Below are 16,166 nucleotides of genomic sequence, written 5' to 3'. Positions count from 1 at the left end.
TGTGGGAAGTTAATTTGCTGTTTAATAGTAAAAATAGAAATGAGGAAAAAGATAACTTTTGGTAGCTTTTTTATGTGTCATGCATTAAAAGCAATTGCTGCTGTATAGTTCTGCCAAATGCAGTCCAGTTTTGGTGAGTATTTAGCTTTGTTGACTCAAGGGTTTATATGGGTTGGTTCATATTGATTCTATACCCATGAGTCCCATTCAGTCCAGGTGCGAAGGTGTTTGTGAAGAGGAGAGGTTAAGTGAGCTACTGAGAAATGCCAAAGCCATGATATCTGCCCTCTCTGACTCACAGAGAGCTGCGCTGTCTTTAACTTCTTTATTCACTTTTAAAATGCACATGCTGTCAGTAGCTGTGGTTCCACTTGTCATTACAATGCAATTTTTTCATCCAGTCACAGCAGCACACATCATTTTAAGTGACAGGCCAGGATTGCTCACGTTGGTGTCAGCTCCTCAGAACCAGATATGGAAGTTGTCAGGCTCACACTGTGATGGGAAGTATGCGTAGTTTGGATGCAATCCAGTCACAATGCTCATCCAGTTTAGGCAAGGCAAACAGACAGAGTCTGACAGCCTGGAAGAGTAAAGCAAACTCAGATTAAACACGAAACTGGAATCAAAGTTGTGGATTAAAACAGTTTAGAATGTGTGCAAGAAAATAATGCAGCAGGTTTTTCTTTATCAACTCTCACAGCTTCAGGCTGAGGAATTATTAGTTTCATTAAAAAAGCAACATGTAGCACCCAAACCGTGCAGCCAGATGAGAGGTAAGGTTGACATTCTAAGCTTAGACTGACAACACTGGTCATGAGAAACAGGCTAAAAAAACTGTAATCAAACAAGATGCATAAATTAAAAACCATGGCGCAGTCCAAGAAAGCAAAAACTAAAGAGAAAATATCAGGCTTTGGAGTACACAAAGATGCCACAAAACCAAAGTTAATTATACAAACATACAGCAGCTGTATTCCCGTGAGTTAAAATGTACTCATTAACTTTTCAGTTATTAAAACAAGATTTTAATTGCAGTTTCTCACTAAAACGTTTTAAGGCTCAACCAGTTTCATAATTGCAGGTAAATAACATTCCCATCCATTAACAGCAGATTGGATCCCATTGTAGTGCAGGCAAATAACATTAGCTTCAAATGTGTGTACAGTAGCCTTAGAATTCAATAGGGCTGGTTTATTATTGTGTTGTGTAACACATAACAGTATGGTGTAAGTCTACTTGACCTTGAAATGGTCTTGTATACAATCTGCTTAGCTACACTGTTTCCTGTGTTTAGTGACAATGTCATTAAAGGACCCAAACTGAGTAAACATCATTCCACACTATGGCCGAGACTCATTAACAAATAGCTACAGGCAGGTGTGGAAAAAGCAATTAAACTGTGATTGATATTTCCCCCGTTATAAAAACATACACTAAATCTATGAATATGCAAATATTTTTCATTTTAAAAGTTTAACTGATGTACTCAAGATGTCTCCTACTTCACTGTAAAGTCCATTCTCAGTGTTTGGGCACTAGAGGCTTCAAGTTTTCACATCACACTTGTAAGTTGCTTACTGGACCAGGATTGGCTCCTGGTCCAGTTGTGATGTCACAAATCATGCTCATGGACCCACCCCTCAAAAATTATATTTTCGATGAGCACAGAAAAACTTTCCATTTTCAGCAGATGAATGTGAAAACAGCCTTCTAGTGTCAAACTCAGCACATAGTACATCATTCTATACAGTGAAACTTAAACATCCAACTGTAGGAACAAGAAGACAAACATATTTTTGAGTGGAGGGAACTTTAACAATGTTTCCCTCCCATTTACTGAGCATAGAATGAACCAATAGGCTGTAAAATGTATTTATTCTGACAATAAGAAGTTCTACTTTAAATCATCATGTCAGTAATGTAACCATACTGCATCTCATTATGTAAGACATATCTATATGATAACAATAAGAATTTAAATAAAAACACTGCTTCCTGTAGCTGCTCGCTGTTCACACTGATTACAAAATGTCATAACTGTGTCATCTGAGGAGATAAAATGTGAGGTCAAACACATTCAGCTGCCAGGCAGCTGGCTCAGCGTGACGCTAGTGATCTTGAGAGCTCCCTCAACTGTATTCTACATTTTGTTTCAGCCAAAAGATGACAGCAATTATAACAGGTGACAACTGACTTGTCCATTAAGTAGTTAAAAGGACTCAACATCAGCCCTCTGCAGACCCAACCAAACAGCAGGGGGTGTTCACAGTGCCTGTCATAGGAGGGCGGTCTCTGTTACCACAAAGGCACCCTGCTGTTCTCAAGGTCAAACCATCAGTGTGGGCTTTTAAAAGATGCTGGAAGTAACTAGAATAAAAGCAGCTCCCCAAGGTGCTTACACCAATGATTTCTTGTTGTGACATACAGTAATTGTAGATCTACAGTAGTTCTAGTTTATCAGCTGTCTGAACGGTGAACACACAAAGACACAGAAAAGGCTGAAATGTGTTTGGATGGAAAATGGACGAAGGTCGTTTAGAGACATTCGCGAGGCTGTTTCTTTTGTACAGATTCTGATTCTAACTATTTTTTTTCCTTTCCATTACAAATCCACCTCCTGGCATGAGTTGGATCAACCAATCAGCTTGTTAAAGCTCAGATCCATACAAGACGCTTTTGAGATTTGGGAGGCATACACATTAACTACGGTTACCTATAACAGCCTGCTCTATCCCTCTAACCCCTAACCAGTTAAAGCCTGTCGACACCTTTCAGCGAGTGAAACGAAAACCAACAAACAAAAAAAAAACACTCATTATCTTCAAATGTCTTTTCTGAAGGTCTCAGATTTAGAGTGGTTCACACAAGGTCAGGAGTCCAAAAATAGTCAAAGATACATCAGGAGAGATGAGAAGCAAAAAAAAAAAATCAAGAGATCAAGAGGCTAACAAAGAGATGTGATGTGATGTTGCAGAAGAGAGAAATATGACAGGGGATTGAAAAGATGGTGCAAATGAGAGATGGGAAATGGCTTCAGAGACAAAGAAAGATAGCCAACATGTTCATTTCCCCTCCCTGTAACAGTGCATTCATAACCTCCTGCTGCCATTCATGATGTAAGGCTGAGGCAATTAACCTCCTTCATCTGTCATACACTCACGACTGTGTGTGTGTGTGTGCGTGTGTGTGTGTGTGTACTTACTGCTTGGATGCTGGTGTGTTTGTGCATGCCTGTTTCTTCATGTGTGTTAGCATGCATTCATGTGACTCAGTGTAAATTTAGTGTTTATTTAGTGTGTGTGAGACAGTTTTCTGTGTTTGTGAGCGTGTGTTTCAGATCAAAGATAAAATCCCACTGCCTTTCACCTCAGGGAGATGATGTCATACTGTGCACAGCAAGAAGTGAGGCTGGCAAACAGCTGACGTTACTCAAGATGATAAAAAATCATCCTTTTTTTTTTTTTTTTTTTTGCAGCTGCAGCATGACATCATGTTTCGTGCATTACATTTTCCGATATGCAATATATGGATATTATTTAGTAAACCATAGTGCTTTTTAATTGACTTTTAAAATAAGAAAAGATGAATAACACGCACATCCTCCTCTGCCAGAGATTAATTATTTTTGTGAGAATTGTGCTATTTAATTACACACATATTTTCCTTAGAGCACGTTTACTCTGGGGACCACTACTGAAAACAACAGTAATAAAAATGATTTTAGATGCCACTTAGTTACAGAAGGTAAAAATGAATAGTTATATTCTTTCACTGCAAAATTCATTCATTTGTTCATGCCATTTTTTTTTTCTGATTGTGCTGATTTAATGTGTGGTTAACAAATGGAAAGGGGCATACATGTTTACAGGATAAACCTATTATGTCAAAAAGAGTTTCGTAACACAGGAAATTTGCATGCTGTTCTCCAACAATTTTGCCACAGGACGTTAAATGTATTATTCAGTGAATTTATTCAGCTTTTGCAGGATCATTATTTTCATCTCAGTGTCTGTTATGGAGTAAACCAGTGTTTCACTGTTATGGATGGACCACCATTTTGTTTTCTCACTTGTGGTGTTCCATATACAATTGCATTTTTTTTAAAAAAAAGGGTATCAGCTTTCTGGGTGAAGAAGCAATGTTATTCAGGATATTCCACCTCACTGTGAACAGTTTTCATTGGAACAACTTTTTTTTTTTTTTTTAATAGTTCCTGTACAGCCTTGACAGGAAGGTCTGTAAATTACCCAAAGTTACAGAGACACTGTTTTTGGAAAGAGAATTTTCAAAAATGTAACATCTCTTTGATACACTAAAATGTTTGATTTTCAAAAGATTCATATCTCAAAAACTATGGGGGCAAAAAATATGCTTGGTTGAACCAGCCTTTTAACATCATATTTGAATGGCAATAGTCAATCTGTTTGGAAAAAGAAAAAGCAGCTAAAGGGGAGATTAACTTCAATTTGATCTCTGCATATGTCTACTTACAATACATCTGTGACATATTTAGCCTAGTTTACCGTTAGCTAAGAGGCTGGAAGCAGGAAGAAAGGGCTAACCTAGCTCCATAAAAGATGTATTTGCATGTTGTACTCAATGTATGTAGAAACAAATAGAAGCAGAAATGATAGTTTAACAAGACGTTAGCTTATGCATTACAGCTTTTTACTGAGCAACAACACTGTCCTCTGGCTTCACACACTTAAACCCAGCTTATGTTGGCCCCACACTAGATGATAATTGGACAGATTTTGGGTCCGATTCGCCCTTCCCAACAATTGCAGGAGTGTCCCTGATTTGAGGCTGGTCTGAACAAATGATCCTGTATTGTGAGGGGTTTACAGACATAAACTTAATGTTACCGACTGGATCGGAGTCTCCTGATTTTGAATCCTAAATATCAAACATGTTTGATATTTACAACTTGAAATCCTGTAGTGTGAAAGGAAGAGTAATGGAATATTGAGCAGAAAGCCACAATAGCCAATGAGAGTGAGCTGAACAGGAACCAGATGTTGCGTACTTGTGTAGAACAGAAAAATGGCTGCCAACAGAACAAATAGGACTTTTGTTTTCTAAGCCAGGTGGACAGTAGAAAAGCTTGTTCAGTTATGGCAACACGATGAATTAGCTCACAGCACTAGCTTGCGTTAGCACTGTTCTGAATCCTAAATATCAAACATGTTTGAAACCCACAATAGCCAATGAGAGCAAGCTGACCAGGAACCTGATGTTGACTGATAATAACATTACTTCACACTAGAATATTTATGTGGAAATACCGTGCTGGAAAAACTGGAAAAACTTTTTCCTCACAAAGAAAAAAACCCTCCTACATTCGTTGACTCATAGACTTGGACATTAAGGTGCAGCTAGAATTATTACGTGTCAAATCGAATGTCAAGGTTATCAAAAAACCCAGCATGCTTCTTTGCCCTCTTGAGCAGGAGATAAGATGAGACAGAGAGAAGATGCTCTTGCTAACGTGACAGGCCCAGCTAATTACTGTCATGAAGCCAGAAGCTAGTCATTTAGAAACTCCTGACCACAAACAGACACTGCCGCCTTAACACTCCATATACACCAAGGCCAAACGGCTGACAGAGCTAAGACTGATTTGTCGAGGGGGCTTAGATGCGCACGCACACCAGCACATGCACACACACACACACACACACACACACACACAAGAACAAATTCATACAAACCCACAAAGACAGATAACAGAAGCTGTAATTACACAGTCGCTGTTCAGCCGAGGGTGAACAACATGGCGCTAAAGAGAGGACGCCTTATTCCAAACACACACACACACACACACACACACACACACACAGATCTGAGGATAGAATGTTTTGCCACTACTACAGCTATAATTACAACCATAAAGGAGAAAAGTAGATATGAGCAGATATGAGCAGGGGTGGACATATTCAAATGCACAAACATGTAATTATATGGGCACATAGATTAGGACGTAGACACATTGCAAAGGGAAGGTCAACAAGAATTATGACGTGTTGTGTAGATCCTCAAGGTTATCACAGTTTGGGCGTATGAGTGTGTATATCTGTGTGTGTTTGTAGTGAACGTAAAACCACTCAAGAAATCAAAGTGTTTTGCAGAAAAAGTGATGATTTTCCTCTTACCCTCTCTGTCCTTTTCGTGAAAGGCTCAAACAGATGTACATGTGTGGGAGAGAGAGTCTCCAGAGAGGGAGAGAGCTTTTGTCTATTCAGTTGCCAGCATGTGTGTGTTTGTGTGTGTCTTTGTGTGTGTGTGGAAAAACAAGTGAGTAGTGATTGGTAGGCAAGAGAAAACTAACTCCATTTTCTTGGTTGGCTGCTCACTGTATGTTGAATTCAGGTGAGGATTAAGAACAGGAGAGAGGTGAAGTTGAATTTTGTGATTTTTCCTTCAGTACTTCTCTTACTTTTTTTCTTCTTTATTAATTACAGCAACACGGTGGCAACCTGGAGGAATATATTAAAGGTTTTATTTTGAAATATTAGAAGAACCTTTGAAATGCATCACTCTTGTGTAATTAAAGATGCAGAGTGCTAACTCAATTTGTGTATGTATCTGTGTACCTGTGGCATGTGTACATCTGTGGTTTCTTCTGATTATTTTATCATTATGACATTTCCAAATCTGTACACATTTAAATTTGTACAGCAAAGGCCTTTTTTCACAGCATAGAGCAACTTCCTGAAAACCAGTACGATTTGGGGGTGAATTTGGGGTAATTTGGGGTAATCTTTGCATTTCCAAACCCCAACCCAACAAAAAATAGCATAATGCAATGATGACAGATCAATCATGTAGCATCAGGAGCTCTGTACCATGTGGTCTGTACACATAAACCAGGTTCAGCAGCAGACTCATGATGGGCCTGACCAAAGTCAATAAGTTGAACTTTAAGTGGCGTCTGCTGGCAGTCCACAACTATTATATTGTTTTGTTTGAGATGCACATTCACAATTTCCCATTGTCCTCAAGTGGGATAGGGCTGTGGCTAACTGATGGACAATTGAAAATAGCTCTTTCATGGAAAGACCCTGGTGACTTCTGTCCTCTGTGAAGTTGCGCAGACTCTGATCAAGCAGTTTGGGTCCAGACAAAAGTCATTCCACCTCACAATGCTGCAAACGGCTCAATCCAGACACCTCAGGCGCTTGAGAATAGCAATCTGTTTTTGTGTCTGATGAACAATGGCGGGGTGGTTCTTGTTTACCTGAATGGGCGCTGCCCTGTCTGTTGCAGTGTTGTGACATTTGGTGATAAAACCAAATCCGCCCTCACAGAGCAAAGCCTCCACCTTGTGGCATGTGCCGAACGTGCTGCCTTTAAATATCTTTAAGTTGTGTTGCTGTGTGTTTGATCAAGCTGCTCACTAAAACCTACAAAACATTTTAATGGTTGTTAGTCTTACAATTGTGTTTCTGTCTCTCTTCATGTCTGCCTCCTCTGCTTCTCTTGTGTTTATGCGCTGGTTTAACCTCCTGCCTTCCTGCCGTCCTCTGCAGGTGTTTTGTGGAACCTGTCATCGTGTGATGCCCTGAAGATGCCCATCATCCAGGATGCCCTGGCTGTGTTGACCAACGCTGTGATCATCCCCCACTCGGGCTGGGACACCTCACCCCATACACAGGAGGACCGCAAGCTGCACCTCCACTCCTCCCAGGTCCTCCGCAACGCCACCGGCTGCCTCCGGTCAGTGTCATCGTCTGTGTCTCTCATGTCTCTACAACTGTGCACATTCTTTAATGATCATTTTTAGATGAAATATAATTAGCTCAATATTAAATATACAGTCATTGATGAAGGGTTTATTGTTACTATTTCAGCAGAAATTTACTTACATTTTACACACCACTTTGCAGAGATCTTTTTCTGTACACAGAGTGCTATTAGCCACCACAATCAAATGGAGAAATAAGTCTCCTTGTTCACAACAGTATGTGTATTTTTAGACTGTATTCTGTGTTATTTTTACCACTGTACACACTGAGAACTGACAGACTTAGCTGCTTTTAAGATGATTCACCATTTGGCTTTAGAGCTGCTGTGGCTTTTTGTTTTCTCACTTGAGACATGATGCTAGTCATACAGTGCAGTCTGGAAGTAGTAGGACTGTGACACATATTTTTTTTGTTGTTGTTGTTGTTTTGGCTCTGTTCTCCAGCACGTTGGAGTGTAAAGTTAAAGTGCTGACTTAAATATTTTCCATTCATTCATATATTATCAATGAAATAAATACATTGCCTTGTATATTTAAATGTTGCCACAGTTAGGGCTGGGATCCTGAGCTATATATGAATATTGTCCACTGCATCAACAGATAGGATATAAGTATATAAATTATGGTAAAATGTAATTTATCTCCATCTCACCAAACACCTCTTACTTTAAATCTTGATTCAATTTTGGCCACTTACAGAGCTATAAACACATTATTCACCTTATGAAGCGGATATGGAGAATATGTTAGCAAACATTTGCCTAGCTACACATCTATTAGATATAAGTAACATTCACATTTATTCTAAGTTTTTGTTTCTAGCCACATGATTAAGCCCAATATTCCTTTTCTTGCTCCACTATGTTAACCAGATCCAGTTGCTAGCTTTGCCTGTCTGTGCTTCTTGAAACTATGCTGATGAGAGCCGTGAGACTAAACCAAAACATTTAAGTTGTGGGCAGTAAAACCAAAATGATACGCTAAACACTTCATAGAGCTATGGGGAACTAAATGAAGTGATAATTCTCTGTTTGTCACTATGAGTGACTCATTTCACAAACATGTAGTCATTGGATATATTGTTAATATTAGAATATTTATTATAGCAGCTTTATATATAATGATAACAGCTACATATTAGCATGTTTATGACGACCTAACCTTCGCTCCACGGCAGGCTACTGATTGACTGCATTATGTTCAGTGCAGCATAACTAGTCACTGACCTCCATAAGTGTCTTCTTCTCAAAGATGTGTAAATATCCTGATTATTAGCTTTTCGTGCTTGTTGTGGGATTTAATTGAGTCGGGTCATTCTTCCTAATTATGAATATAAATTACAAGAGGATGAATAGGGGCAATAATGAAGGCATGCTTGACAGTGGATGTGTCAAACTAACTGCACAGGCCAATATATCATCTGCTTTTTGAGCACCATTGTTGAACATAGTGTGTGTGCGTGTATGTGTGTGCATTAAATTTGTGATGCTGAGACAGCAGTCCTCCTTAGCTCTCCATTCTATAAAATTCAATAACAACACCCGCAGATCTGATAGCAATGTAAAGATGTATTAGCTTTTAGAATTTTACTCTCAAAATGCTTTCTAATATTTCATCTCCAGGAATCCATCATAATATTGTTTTGGACCATGGCATGTGCCTAAAAGGCATACAGTACAGACACTGCTAGTCTAGCCTTCATTTCAGACCTCCTGTGCTCTCCTTTCTGCAGAATCCAATGGAAGTCACTCTGTAAGCAATGTATCGAAGTATTAAATCTTATAATTCAATCTAAAAATGTGCTCTAGTACTTTATGGCCAAGAAACCAGTTTATAATGTTGTCTTCCTTAAAGGTATATAGACACAATAAAAGTATCTCATGCAGGTGATTATCACACTGTAGAAGATTCCACTACAGGAACATTTTATTTAACCTAGTTGACAAATCATTCATACACATTCATACACAAAACATTTTCAGTATTCTCACACATCTTTATTTTTACACATACTGCAATTTTAAAATGATAAAGATCATTTTTGAAATGTAAAGAAAACAATCTTCAAGTTTCATATAAGTCAGTGTTCTTGAGCTTTCAAATACATCACTTGATCTTCATATCAAGAATTAACTTCAGCTTTCAAATGAACATGAATAATATGTCTTTATTATGCTCAAAAAACAATGCAAATTTGAAAAGCTTTAACACCTTGACAAATTGTCCTTGTGGTGAAATTGTTGCACTTAATCTTGCACAGTGATTGATGGGACCAGTTGTTAAAGAAATTCTACTGTGTTCACAATGATCACAGGATTTCAGTTGCTTTTTGTCACTGACTAACAAAATGACAAAACTAAAGCCTCTGAAAACTTGATTTCAAATTGTACATATTTCTGTATAACATTAAATATTAAACAGTCAGTTTGGGAAATAACATCATTAGGTATTTAGGAGTTTAACAGCTACTAAGCTAATTAGCTAATTAGCTTTGTCAGGACTTTAGAGGAGGTTTGACAGTGCTGCGCAACATAAACAAACAACTTAATATATTTTATAAAAAAAAGAAAGTCATCTCAACTCAAATCTTAAACTCTTAAAAATGTCTTTGACTGTCCTGAAGTAACTGCTCTCAGCAACCATTGTCAGCTGACAATGACATCAGCAGGACAGACTACTGATTAATCATGTGCAACTGATTAGTTAGGGTAAAACAAAACAAAATACCCCACCAACAACAAATCATCCACCATGAATACAATTTCGGGCCAATGAAAGGAAGTGAAATGAAATGGCAATTCAGTCTAATAGTCAGTCTCATCATTAAGCTTGGACTCCATCTCTCATAATACGAAGCTGATTAAGAAAAAGTCTTCAGGGCTTTAACAACTAGTTATAGCTAATCATTAGGTATTCCTGTATATGAAAGTTGTATTGCTGAGATGCTTTCCAAACTCATTCAGTATTACCAGGACTGCATGATGAAATGTCTCTGGCTGAGTCTGTGCTCATAAATATTTCTATTTAACACAGACATGTTGGCTGTTACCAGACATTTTTCATGTGATATTGGTTCAAAATCAAAAGAAAAAAAAAAACATGTCTTGCAAACAGAAAAATGACAGCTTAGCCTGAAACATCAAAGGTCTATATGTGTATTTGTCTCTAACTGCATAGATTTATCTAACAAGTATGTCTCCTTTAATTACACAATTCACTTTACTGTAATTTTTGATGGTTGAAACACCTGATGTTTACAAATGATGTGGCAAAAGTGCAGCACAAGTTGAGGGAGAATAGAGTGGGATCACTGCCATGACTGAATTTTTTTTTCCTATCTGCAAAGTTGTCTGGCTCCCTATTTGTGTGTGTGTGTGTGTGTGTGTGTGTGCGCGCGCCTGCCTCTGTTTGTCTCTGTCTAACTACACATGTGGCCCGTTAATCTCAGCCACAATATGTCATTTTACCTGCTCTCAGAGAAAATAAACTGCAGATATCGGCTGCTAACAAAGGCTTTAGTAGCTTCTAATACTGTATATGTGCGAAAATGCACACATTTAGTACCGTGATGTGTGTGTGTGTGTGTGTGTTGCAGGAGATAGCTTTGTGTGGATCAGCTCCCCAAACTCGAAGGGCTAATTCATCTTTCTCACGCCTCGTTAGGGAATGCTGGGAGTCTGATTAAAGATTGAATATTTCATGGCAGGTTTGGTATATCACAAGCCACCTGCTCTCTCTCTCTCCCTCTCCCTCTCCCTCTCTCTCTTTCTCTCTCTCTCTCTTTCCCTCTCTTTGTCCATCACCCATTATCCTCCTGGCTTTCTCATTTTCTCTCCCTCTTCTCTCGTCTAGTCACTCCATCTCCTTCTATTACTCCATTTCTTCTCTCTCGATCATATTATCCCTCCTTTATCCCTTTCGCTATTCTGTCTCGCCCTGTCTGTGGCTCGCTGTCTCTCTCTTTCACACACACACACACACACACACACATTTTCTCCCTCTGCTTACTCATTGCTTGTTTCTTGGGTGTGCATATGTTGCCGTCTCGACTAACAGGGAATGCTGAAACTTGTGCTGCTAGACTGCATTTGAAATATGTGCACTCAATTTGCCGGTGCGAGACAAATTCAATGGCAACCAGTAGGCGGATCAGACATCGATGTGATGTCAAAAAAAAAGTCAACTGTAAATTCAAGCAAGAAGTATTACAGACCGATTGAAATCCAGCTCTAGCCAAATGTTGAAAAGGTGTGAATGCATCCATCTCTCCAGGCTGCATATATAATCTATATTCCTCCCTAGAGTTACTTTAGCTAAGATTCCACCCAAATTTTAACAGTAGTGGATCCATTCAATACCGTTATATGAATATTAGGAGTTGGGTTGTCAAGATAAACAGTTGGTGACACTAATTCTCTTATCGAGGACCATTAAAGGTGCAGTGTGTAGAATTTAGTGGCATCTAGCGGAACGGACTTGGCAGAAATGGAATATAATATTCATAAGTATGTTTTAATTAGTGTATAATCCCGTGAAAATAAGAATCGTTATGTTTTCGTTACCTTAGAATGAGCCCTTTATATCTACATAGGGAGCGGGTCCTCTTCCACAGAGGCCACCATGTTGCACTACTGTGTTTCTACAGTAGCCCAGAACGGACAAACCAAACACTGGCTCTAGAGAGGACCTTTCATGTTTTTTTTATGAGTTTCACAGCCACTGTAGGTTCTCCTACACGCTTTGAAGGGTAGGGGGAGGGGAAGGGTATTCAGTTGGTTGCAATCTGCAAACCTCAGTGCTACATGCCAATAAATCTCACACACTGGTCCTTTAAACCATTGCAGAGGAAAAGGAGATGATGTAATTAAAAGAGTGCCAGTCAATCCTCAAATATTGCCATAGAAAACATGATGGAAATATGACATTTCTGTTTGTTTCATGTATTCATTTGAGTAACGGTACAGTCTCCTCATTGCCCCACACAGATTTGATGTTTTTGTCACTTCAGCGGAAGCTTCATTAGACATTGAAGTCACATGCTTCATGTACTGTGCTTAATGATTTATTCATAAGTCTGTTTCCATTGCACTTCATTACATTTTCCTTTTTATCGATATACCAACTTTTCTGCCTCAGCCAAGCATAAAAACTTTTTTGCCTATAGCACTGTAGAAGTGAGATTGCAACCAGATTTGTGATCTGGCTCACGGAGACACATATACTGTATGTGGCTAAATGTTAACAAAAATGGTATTTGCATGTGGATATTAATCAGATGAGACACTTAAAATGAATTGAAAGTGATTGATTGGAGGTGACCCTTCATAACACCAGTAGAAGTCATTTTGTCAAAATAAAAGCAGCCACTAACAGATTTATGATGTAGTATAAGGAATTTAGACCTAGCTGGGCTGTTATGAAGAACAAATTGAAAAGCGTTTATGAACTGTGACTCATTGTTATTGTACACCAGTTGGTCTTGAGAACAACAAAATGAAAATGTGTTTTATTGAATATATTTGGATTATTTCTCTGAACTCTCCAACAAAAGACAGAATGTCATTGCACACAATTCAAACACACACACACAGAGGCATCCAGCAGATTCCTGCTTTTGATTATAGAATTAAAGACAAAGCAACAGTCTCCCTGTTGCTACGAAAAGAGTCATTTTTGTCTGTGCACTTTTTCTCACAGCAGCAGCAGCACACTACGGATGAATCAAACTCTGTTCTGTTTGAAAGCTCCCCTTGTAGGCACATAACCTTTTTTTCCAACAGCGTGGTTTATTTTTTCTCACAGTATTTAGATTTTTCACACTAAAAGATCACAATAAGAGATAATCTGCAGGCCTGTTGCCTTGCACGGAAACGCTTTAGAGGGATTAATTATGCCAGAATGACTGAAGTTAATTGGATTGAATCCATTAACAGGTAGTAGCCAGAATGAAGTATATAAAGTAGTAGTAAAGTCCCAGTCAAGTTAGTTTGGTATTTCTGTTTTTGTCCTTAGTGGCAAGGTGCAAAGTACAGGTGTGTGTATGTGTGTGTGTGTGCACGTACTCGCTCGTAACCTTGCATCAAGGTTCAAGATGCCAGGAGAGATGCAGACTAGAACACAGCATCTCGTCAACACTCTGAAAAATTCACGCTGTTAAAACATGATGCTCATGTAATTTAATAAAACCGAGACTCCACTGAGGGTCAGAAAGTAACAAACAATTGCATTATTAATACATATCACTCCACTCATGTCATGTTTTGTATTTTACGCACCAGAACATCCCATTTAAGGTCAGTCCGATCTTAAATCTGCTGCAATACAGACAGAACTGCATGTTTTGACCTCAACAGACTCAGGTCAGTCCAGGTAGGAAGAAAGATTCCAGGCATTCAAACGGGCATCATTTGTCTGTAGTACTTCTCTAACAAAGTCTGTTCACATTATAAAGTTGATATAGCTGACATGTTAGCAAACAGTTGCTAATTTATACATTAAGACAGACAGACGAGGAGCAACATTAGCATTTATTTGGAATCATGGTTTCGGCCTCCTTCTCCTCCATCTGTTTTGGTCATCACCAACTCTCAAGAAAAATATCTGGCTCCTGAGCTACTAAATGCTCCTCAGTATTGAGCCCTCCAAATGAGCCCGCTCTGTTCTGATTGGCCATCTCTCGGAAGCTGCCACTCGGCGGATATCCACCGGCTGGGGAGGCTATGTCAAAAAACCATGAAACAAACTATAGTAGTCAGATTTCACTACTTTTCCTCATTTTTACTGGAAATGTCAACTTCTCAAATACTCAAATACTTCTCAAAACTTCTGTACGTGTACGAGCCGGAATCAGTGTGAACAATGCAAACAACACAAGGAAAAACCTTAGCAACAACATTAGCAACCAAGGCCACAGAATAAATGGCTGTTTATGGGTATGCATGACGAGCCAAGTCAGCTCGTGGGTAAGGTAGAAAAAAACGTCACAAACAAAGCATTTAGAGCAGGATGAATCCCTGGGTTTTGACTTGCAGGAAGCGTTTCTACATATGTTAACCTCAAGTTTTGCAGCTTTGACCATGTTTAACATCGATAACTGACATCAAAACAGTATATAAATAACAGAAAACCAGAAAAAGCTTAATGTGTCCCATTTAAGTCAAAGTTTAGTTTCAAACTAAAATGCTGATGCTAGTTATTGAGGATGTGGGAAAACAAATGCGACTTATGGAGTTTTGGCAGCTTGGTGCCACATCTCACTGACACTGAGGGCATGAGCATCTGCTAGACATCTTTAAAAGTCTGATATTTAAAGGGCATCACACTCAGGCACTCCCTCTCTGTCACATAGACAAGCATACACATGAGTTTGTACAAATATATATGCTTTAACAGACACATGTGCACACACCACACACACACACACACACACAGAAAACTTGTAAGAATCTAGTGGAAAATCAAAGTTTAAAGTGTTACCTTGCAGCATGAAGATTTGTGTTTGCATGTGAAACTGCATGTTCAGTTTTTAGTTTGACTGTTAACTGATGAGGTGTGTGTGTACGTGTATGTGTGTGTGTGTGTGTGTGTGTGTGTGTGTGTGTGTAATAGGAATGTGAGTTCTGCAGGTGAGGAGGCACGGAGGAGGATGAGGGAGTGTGAAGGCCTGACAGACGCTCTGCTCTACGTCATCCAGACTGCTCTGGGGAGCAGTGAGATTGACAGCAAGGTAACTCATACACACACACACGCACACACACACGCACACACACACACACACACACACACACACACACTTACAACCAACTGCCATGCCCACATACAAACTTCTGTAGCCTCTACAGTAGCTCATGCACACACAAATACAAAACATACATACACAATGAAAAAGTACAGTCAATAAAAAGAATCAGCAAAATCATATCAAAGTATCATAGTATAACAGATCATCACGTATCATAGGTGCACACACAGGTGTATTTTGGATTAACTGTGTGTGAATGGCTCTGCACTGTATATGTGTATGTCTGCATGTGTGTGTGTGTCTCACTGACTTAGAACTCAAATATAAATGGTTATTTTTGCTATGTAAATATGTACTTTATGATGATTACTGATCATGTTATTAGTCTGTTTTAAATTTACATAAATTAACATGCAAATGTGTTTTATCTGTGTCTTTGCAGGCTGTATGTATACAGTATATCTGCATATTAATTTGTCTAAGTTGTTTGCCTGTGGTATGTATGTTAATGTCCAGAGGCTTGATGGCCACAAACTGCACACTGCAAAAAATGAAAGCTTAGTGAGGTTTTTTGTTTTCAACCCTCTTTTGTGGGTATTACTGTCCAATTATCTTACTGCTCTGGCTGATATAAATCTGCTCACAAAGACATGTCACTGATACTACTTTCAAGAAAAT

The 16,166-nt window shown here is 38.8% G+C and overlaps 1 protein-coding gene across 14 annotated transcripts in view; it reads left to right on the top strand.

Moving 5' to 3' along the window:
• ctnnd2b (catenin (cadherin-associated protein), delta 2b) overlaps nt 1–16,166 on the top strand; it is a 181,270-nt gene that overhangs the window by 142,924 nt on the left and 22,180 nt on the right. For all 14 annotated transcript variants that reach the window (XM_044368518.1, XM_044368512.1, XM_044368517.1 and 11 more), the window contains 2 exons: nt 7,533–7,719; nt 15,356–15,473. In XM_044368518.1, the coding sequence (XP_044224453.1) occupies nt 7,533–7,719; nt 15,356–15,473 (305 nt within the window). The remainder of the gene's footprint in view (nt 1–7,532; nt 7,720–15,355; nt 15,474–16,166) is intronic.

This window comes from Thunnus albacares, chromosome 12, assembly GCF_914725855.1.
Source record: "Thunnus albacares chromosome 12, fThuAlb1.1, whole genome shotgun sequence".
In the NCBI taxonomy this organism is placed as follows: Eukaryota; Metazoa; Chordata; class Actinopteri; order Scombriformes; family Scombridae; genus Thunnus; species Thunnus albacares.
This window is presented reverse-complemented; position numbering and strand designations above follow the sequence as displayed.